The 7,555-nt window shown below is 44.6% G+C and overlaps 1 protein-coding gene across 1 annotated transcript in view; it reads left to right on the top strand.

The window, feature by feature from the left end:
- Nucleotides 1-2,350: 2,350 nt before the first annotated feature.
- SNX4 (sorting nexin 4) overlaps nucleotides 2,351-7,555 on the top strand; it is a 35,275-nt gene continuing 30,070 nt past the window's right edge. Inside the window, 3 exon segments of the mRNA XM_049814719.1 lie at nucleotides 2,351-2,421; nucleotides 2,423-2,539; nucleotides 3,537-3,652. Of these exon segments, the coding sequence (XP_049670676.1) occupies nucleotides 2,374-2,421; nucleotides 2,423-2,539; nucleotides 3,537-3,652 (281 nt within the window). The 5' untranslated portion in view covers nucleotides 2,351-2,373.

Genomic DNA, 7,555 nt, shown 5'->3' with positions numbered 1-7,555 from the left:
GAGAAAATACTGTTAGACCACTTTGCAGGCTGAGGTGGGGAAATGTGGCTCAGGAAGAGCACTTTGTTGGAGACTTTGGCGCTTATCGAAGACCTCTTCCTTGCACACTAGTTTGTCAGGTTATCTCACACTCTCCTCTAAAGCCCCCCAGGCTATAATGTACGTGAGGGCTACCCAGGCTATTGGTCATCTTGATTTGGGCACTTCTGTCATTATGCTCCTCCTACATACATAGTGTTTTAACTCTTCTCCACATCCCTTAGTAGTATTAAGAAAATTCAAAGCTGAAAATAGTTTTTGAAATGACTGAATGTTAGACCTGCAAAATATTACTGTACGCTATTGATAATGTTGTTTCCGTAATAAAAATATTTAATACAAAGTATGATATCCTGCATGAGTTTCACATAAATATTTCCATTATATCACTGATATGGATCAGAAAAATTTCAGTATGCACATCCTGCAAATGCAAGTGTAATTGATACAAGGTATGTATCTTAATGTACATCTTGAGTAAACATAAGGAAACCATACCCTAATGGAAAACAGACTTTGTCTTACAATGTGCAATCATGCTTTTACATCTAAACTGGACTTCGGGTTTAGAAAACAAATCTTAAATCAGTCCTATTCAGAGGACAAATCACAGTTCACATACTTGTAAAAAACTTTTGTTCTAGGAAAGCCTTTTGTGGAAAAGCTTGGGAAACTCCATCCAGCTACAGTGGTGGAGGGGTGGGAAAGGAGGGACTTGAAGTATCAGTTCAAACAATCTGAGGAAAAAGTTGAATAAACATTGAAGACAACAGAATAGAAACCAGACGCCAAATATTAATTCACGGGGTCTTCAAAGGGGATTTTGAGATTTATTTTAATTGTTGTTGAAAGAAAAAGATTAATTTTGGGATGAAAAATGCATGCAAATTCAGCTCTGGTCAACACCAGCAAAATCGTTTCCTACTCAAAGCAGAAGAAAGCAAAGAAACCCGTAATATCATCTCTTTAATCCCCTGAGGTGGCCTTTAACCAGGATTTGAAAAGGGCAGGAAAAGAAAAAAAAGCTACATGAGAATAACAAAAAATGTACTGCTTGAATCAAAGGAGATGAATGTGGTGCAAAAGTAGGAAATCTCAAGGGAGTGATGTGATATGTAAACCAGAGAACAACGGGGCTGCTCCTGAGTGTCCGAAATGATGTTTGGAGTACAAGGAATAAATAGGAAGAACCTCTCCGTCCAGTTGGCCGGGCCCACAAGGACTGTGTGGGCACCACGGGGGGTCGTGAGGGAATAAACCAAAGGCTGCGATAATGAAGGCGTATATATATATATATATATAGTGCGTGTGTGTGTGATATATGAACTGATGTTCGATAGGAGCTGTGGGGCAGACTTGCTGAACACCTCTCCAAAAAGACGGCATGGGAATCACAGAAATGCACAGTAGGGTTTGTTCCTACTCAATGAGAAGAGACGAGACAGCTGGGGCTTTTACGAAATAAACTACAGAGGCTTCCCCAGAGCTGAACTCGGGGGATGTTAACTATTCAGGTACCTCCCGGGGAAGCGCGACGGGACGGGACACACTTCGGGGTTGGCCGTCAGAGATGGCGGGCAGGAGAACGCCCTGCTGGACCTCGCACCGCTGCCGGGAGGGAGCCTACGAAGGCAGCGCCGACGGGAGGGTAAGTAAACGCCAACACAGCACGACCGAGTCCTTCGCTGCTTGTAGAGGACTGAGAGTGGGGAAATAACGGGCTGGCGGGCTTTAAAAAAAAAATAACCCGAGCTGCCTAGTGTTAGCAAACACCCTGTGGGAAAGTTAATAGCTGCTGAAAGAGACTCTATAAAACAAAATGACAAGTTGTCCTGCTACGGACGAAAGATGAGACGCGGCACGGGCGCGTCAGAAACTCTTCAGTGACCCGAGCGCCCAGAGGAACAACGACAAAAATGAACCCTAGGCATCAACATTGACGACCGTATGGGTGAGGATGAGCGCCCGCGGAGCTCCGTCCCTCTCCCGGACAGGAGCCTGACGATGCCTGGCTTTGGGCGAGCGGAGCACGTCTTCACTCCCCTGTTCACGAAGAGGTGCCCACCGCCGGGTACCCAGCGGGGCAGGTTTTGGCAGAAAGGCGGGCAGGACGCCAGCAGCCTAGAAAGGGCTTAGATCGAGGCAATCGGTGAGCGCCGGCCGAGGCGGGCGGCAGCGGACGGCCCGGGGAAGGAAGGCCGAGGGCCGCCGGGCTCCGCCTCGCCTCAGCCCCTCGCCGGCCGCCTCACCGGGCGCCCCGGCGGCGGCTGTGGGCAGCGCCGGCCCCCGGGCGGCCGCTCGCCCCCGCCCCGGCCGCTCTCTCTAGGACCTGCGATGAGTTTGCCCGCCGGAGCCGGCCTCAGCGCCTGCGCGGAGGGAGGCGGCCGAGCCCCTTATCCCCATGGAGAGCGCCGAGGCCGAGCCGAGCGATAGCCGTCCGGAGGAGGACGGCGCCGCGCCCCGCAGCGGCCTCCCGCCTCCGGAGCAGCCCGCAGCCACGGTGAGGGTGCGGGGGGTGGTGGCGGTGGCGGCGGGGCGGCGTCCCCCCCCCCCCGCCGCGGGCCGCCGGCCTTGGCACGGCCTACTCCGCCGGGGCCGAGCACCGGGCTTTCCTGAGCGTGCTGCCCGGCCGCCGCGCCGCCGCCGGCGGTGCGGAGCGGGGCGGGGCGGGGAGCGGTGCGGCGCTCGGCCGGCGCGGGGAGGCCGGGGCCGGGCGGTGGCCCAGCGCTGCTCGCCGCGGCGGGAAGGGGCTACAGGTGGGACGAGCCCTCCCTCTGCCTGCCCGGGGCTGGGGCTGAGGCTGAGGCTGTGCAGCCCGACCCTCCGAGCTGCGGGGTTCTCCTTCCAGCCCCATTGTGGCCGGTGTCAGAGAGCTTCGTGCACCGTCTGCCCTCGTCCCGAGTGCCAGATTATTATTTTTATTTACTGTTATTAGTTATCTTCTCAGTTTGCCTCCCCCTTAATTTCACAAATAAATCCCCCTCCCTGCTCAATTCGGCTCTGCCCTTCCAGGGTGGGCATGTGAGAGATTAAAAGAAAAACATCTCCGTCCGGATGTATTCTGTTTCCTGTGGAAGGGGAGAGGTGGTTACGTGTGTCCCAGGTGTCCTGAGGAGGAATTCACCAGTAGTTGGGAAGTGTGTGGGTAGAAGGTACTAGGGTTGGTTTGTTTTTTTTTAAAAAAGTTAACTTTGTTACCTGTAAGGAAAAATATTTCTCTTTTTCTTTATCTTCCCCCCCTCATGATAGCTTTTGTTATCCCAAGGTGTCTGTTTGTTGACTTTGGGCTTTTTTCCCCCAAAGCAGGTTTTCTGTTTTCATTTACAAATGTGATACAGAACATAAGTGTAAAATGAAACCCTGCCAGAGCCTTTATCCTATAGAGAGCTGTCTTATTTGAATGAATGTGGTGTGGGAGAAGGGAGGGCAGGGCTAGTAGTAGCCTTTGCCCTGCATGGCTAATGTTACATGAATCTTTATTTTCCTCCTCTGAAAAGATGGAAGACTGTTTGGCAAAAAAAATGGAAATCACTGTTTCGGAAGCCGAAAAACGGACTGGGAGAAATGCCATGAACATACAAGAAACATACACTGCTTACCTCATTGAGACAAGGTGGGTGATGAGAGCTCACTCTCAGAGTATGTGGATGTGCCATTCTAAACAGATTCTCCCTCCTTCCACACCTAAAAATATTCAGGTACAGTTGATGAGAGGATTTAGCTGGTTCGTGATTTGTTATGCAGTTATCAACCTACTCTGGAGGATCTTTTCCTGTGAAAACTTGGGATCTGATCTCCAGTTCGGTACTAATGCTGGTGTTGTGTAACTGTGTACTGTAGTTCTTCATTTGGAGCTAGGTGGAAAAATGTGTGCTTGAAAGATGTTGCTGTAATATGGTGTCAACAACTGCTTGGTTGTTTCTTAGACATGGATTGGATAAATTCATATACATATAAATGAGGGTGTATGCGCAGCTTGTGTGTAACAGAGGTTGTGCACTGAGGTCTAAAGCAATGGTTAGGCTTGTTTGAGATCACAAGAATATAAAGAAGTCTCATGACTTGTATCACGTGGTCAAAATTTACTGCTCCACTAGTATTTGAAGTGTTTTGCTTGATCTGATCACCACATACTCCTTGTAGATGCTCTGGGGGTTAGGGTTAATTAACTATTTCCTTCCTTCGTACTAGCTTGAACTTTCACTGGAGAACTTACTGCCTTCAATCTTTTTGTGTTAACAAGATTAATAATACAAGTATGGTAAACACGCTTGATACCACAAAGTCAACTTGCAATTTTAAGTATTGAGTAGTGAACAAAGCTTTAAAATCTCTTCTAACTTATTGTTACTTCCGAAACAGTCACAGATGATTCCTGTTATGCAGGATCATGTTACTCAGCTGAAGCAAGAATTTCAAAATTAGACTTTATTAGGAGTTTTGTGTCTCTCTTTTTATATGAACAGTTTTAACCTTTGGGCCTTGCCTTGGGAATGATCTGCTGTATAGATAAAACCTTCTGAAACAAAGCAGTTGCATTTTGCAAAGGCTCTGAAGAGTTCAAATTGTAATACTGTCACATAGGTCTTCTACTTACTGGTTAAGAGGCTTCTTGGCTTGTTTAACTGTTGAAGGTACACACCAATCATGCTGACTGCAGTCGTGCTGGGATACATTTACTATATTTTTGCTAAGCTTTAAGAATAAAATCCAAAATAGACGTACATTATATTTTTCAAATATTGTAGCTCTTTGGCAGTTGCTCAGATGTTTAAAAAAAATACTTTCACAGTTTATTGATATTAAAGCTCACATCTTCTCACATAAGTAATGTTATTTTTCTTTTAATGATATTTCTGAAGGAAAAGAGAAGAAAATCGGAATCATTGATGTCTAACTGTGATGTTAAGTGTACTCTGGGGGCATCTTTATGCAGCCCCAGAACATGCTGACTGCATCTCCTTTCCCAGTCATCCTTACGTTACTTCAGACTTGCTCCTGCTGGTCTTTCCCAGTGGTTCTTTCATAGTGGCAAAACTGTATTTTGCTGCCCAGATTTCTTTCTTTCATTAAGATTTATTTTATTCTGTGGTCAGCAAATACCAAGACCAATTACATGTTTGTCACAGAACTATTGAAAATGTGGGTTTGTCACATCTCTAATAAAATAGGTTCTCTATTCCTTTTGCTGAGAAAGCAAAATTTCTTGCATAAATATAATTGGTGGCTATTAAATGTGCTTCCTGCTGAGCCTGTAGCTGTAGGTGGGCTTCACAGCAATTTGTCTGTGGGTAATAGGATATTTTGTAGCTGAAGAATAAAACTCAGTTTATAGTAATATAAAAGGAAGACCGCTTAATAATAGTTGCATTAGGTTTATGTGAACTGTGGTTCTGCCATTACTGCTATCTAGGATTTAATTTCAGTTTGAATTGAGGAATTGCATCTGGGTGAATAAGAGACACAAGATGGATGCAATTACAACCACTGTGTATTTGTTACAGAACAGGAGCCGAGTACCTAAACTTTTAACACGTTAGTTCCACTAGTGCTGGTGAAACTGTTCTCAAAATGCAAGTGATGGCATTGCTTCCTTTTTCTTTTTGAAATGAATTTATTACTATTCTCACATTTTCATGTGACTTTTGTCGATTTTTTTTTTTTTTTTTTTTTAATTTTAAGTGATATTATACCTTGATGTAGATCTGTTTCTTTGAGACAAAACAAATTCCACTGCTGTAGACCACAGAGCCTCAGCAAATTCCAAGGGTCGTGCTTCCTGAAAGCATCCCCTTTCTGCATTAGCTAATTAGATTTGTGGTGAGCTATTTCTGTTCAATTAGTTATTTCTGTTCAATTAGTCTTGAAGTCAGTTTGTTTCACAGTTTCTGTTGAACTATACTGTTATTTAAAAATAACTTAGTTTTTGTGTTCTCCCTGTGAGAACAGAGGAGCACATTCACCTCTGTGGGAAATGGCATTAAGGCAAGTACAAATTCTTATAATTAAGATGTGTAGCTAAATACTTCTTCTTGAGATGCAGGTGCTTAGCGTATCACTTGCTTTCTGTAAGGGAAATTGCAAATATCCAGGACCTCACTTAAATTCAGACTTGCTTACTTGTTAGAAATTTAGGCAGCTGTGTCTTATACCAGAGTCTGCATGAAACTACAAGAACTGAGATAGTATAAAACTGCAAATTTGACTGCTGGTCTTGTACCCTTTGTTTTTTATGACAGAGCTGAAAGTTAATCAGAATGCAGAGCACCTCTATGTGCTCTGTGTTGATGGACTTTTAATTATAGTACATAGAGGGATACCTCTTTTTCCCCATTTTCCTTTGAAGTAAAATATTTCTTCTGTAGTAGTAGGACACTTCTATTTAGTTAACTTTGCTTCTGTCCCTGCTGACTTTCAGATCCCTAGCCTGGTGGTCCTGGTCACACAGTATGATGACTAGAGTGTGTTATTTGGGTGTTGTTTTTTTTTAATGTGGCTTTAGGAAAAAGTAACACAACCTTGTGCAGCCTTGTAGCTGACTACTTAATAGCAGCATCCCTGGTTTCCAGCCCTACTAGTCTTTCCTTCCTTTTGAAGTAATTTGACAGGGTGGCTCAGTATATTTCTTTGTTATTGCCCCAGTATGGCTGGAGAAGTTCCTAACCTTATTTCTGCTTTCAGGATTTGGAAAGTTTTCCATTAGTTAAATTGTGACATGAGTGAAAGCTGCTTCTCCCTTAAGACCTTGGATTGCCCATCCAAAGTGTAAGGACTTTTAAAGAAAGTTTCTGTGAGAGAAATGAACTTGGAAATCAGTAGCCAGCCAGGTCACAGTTCAGTGGTAGTAGTGCTGCACCATGGGACTTGCAGGAGTTTTTCATTTGTTACGATTTGTTTGAGTTCCTTTCCCAAAGTCTCCTGTTCCACGTTGGGCTAGCTGAAGAGCTCAGGCATGCGTTTCCTGGGGAGAGGCACAGAATGAATGCCTGCAGAGGTATGTTTTCTTCTGATAAAACAACAAAATACGGATTTTGGTCACTGAGAGTCAGGAAGACTTGTCTGCTCCGTCCAAAGGAGGTACAAGGGGAAAAAAGAAGAAAGTCTGAATTCAGCAAGAGCTTTAAACAGGGGAGAGTCAGGAGGTGAAATAAGATGGAGGAGGTGAAAACTTACTTTACTGCTGATTTTTACTTAATTGATACTATGAATCATTAAACTGGCTAGTAGATGTCTATTTTAGTTAAATACAGCAAACTGGGTGACAGTATTTAAAAAAAAATTTAAAAAAAATATCACCTGGCTGTGAAAAATCCTCTGGCAAGAGAACTGCCTCTTCCTCATATCGTCATACAGCTTGTCAGGTAACTTCTGGTGTCTTACAAAGCATGTAGTTGATCTATAATGATTACTCTTCTGTCTGTTGAGAGGCCTAGATACAGAGACCATTTCCAAATATCTAATGGAAAAAGTTTCTCAGCCCTCTAAAACAGAGAGTGAACGTTGTCCGCTGTAGGAG

Source organism: Accipiter gentilis, chromosome 1 (genome assembly GCF_929443795.1).
Source record: "Accipiter gentilis chromosome 1, bAccGen1.1, whole genome shotgun sequence".
Taxonomy (NCBI): domain Eukaryota; kingdom Metazoa; phylum Chordata; class Aves; order Accipitriformes; family Accipitridae; genus Astur; species Astur gentilis.
Note: the sequence above shows the minus strand (reverse complement) of the source record. Positions and strands in the feature narration are given on the sequence as shown.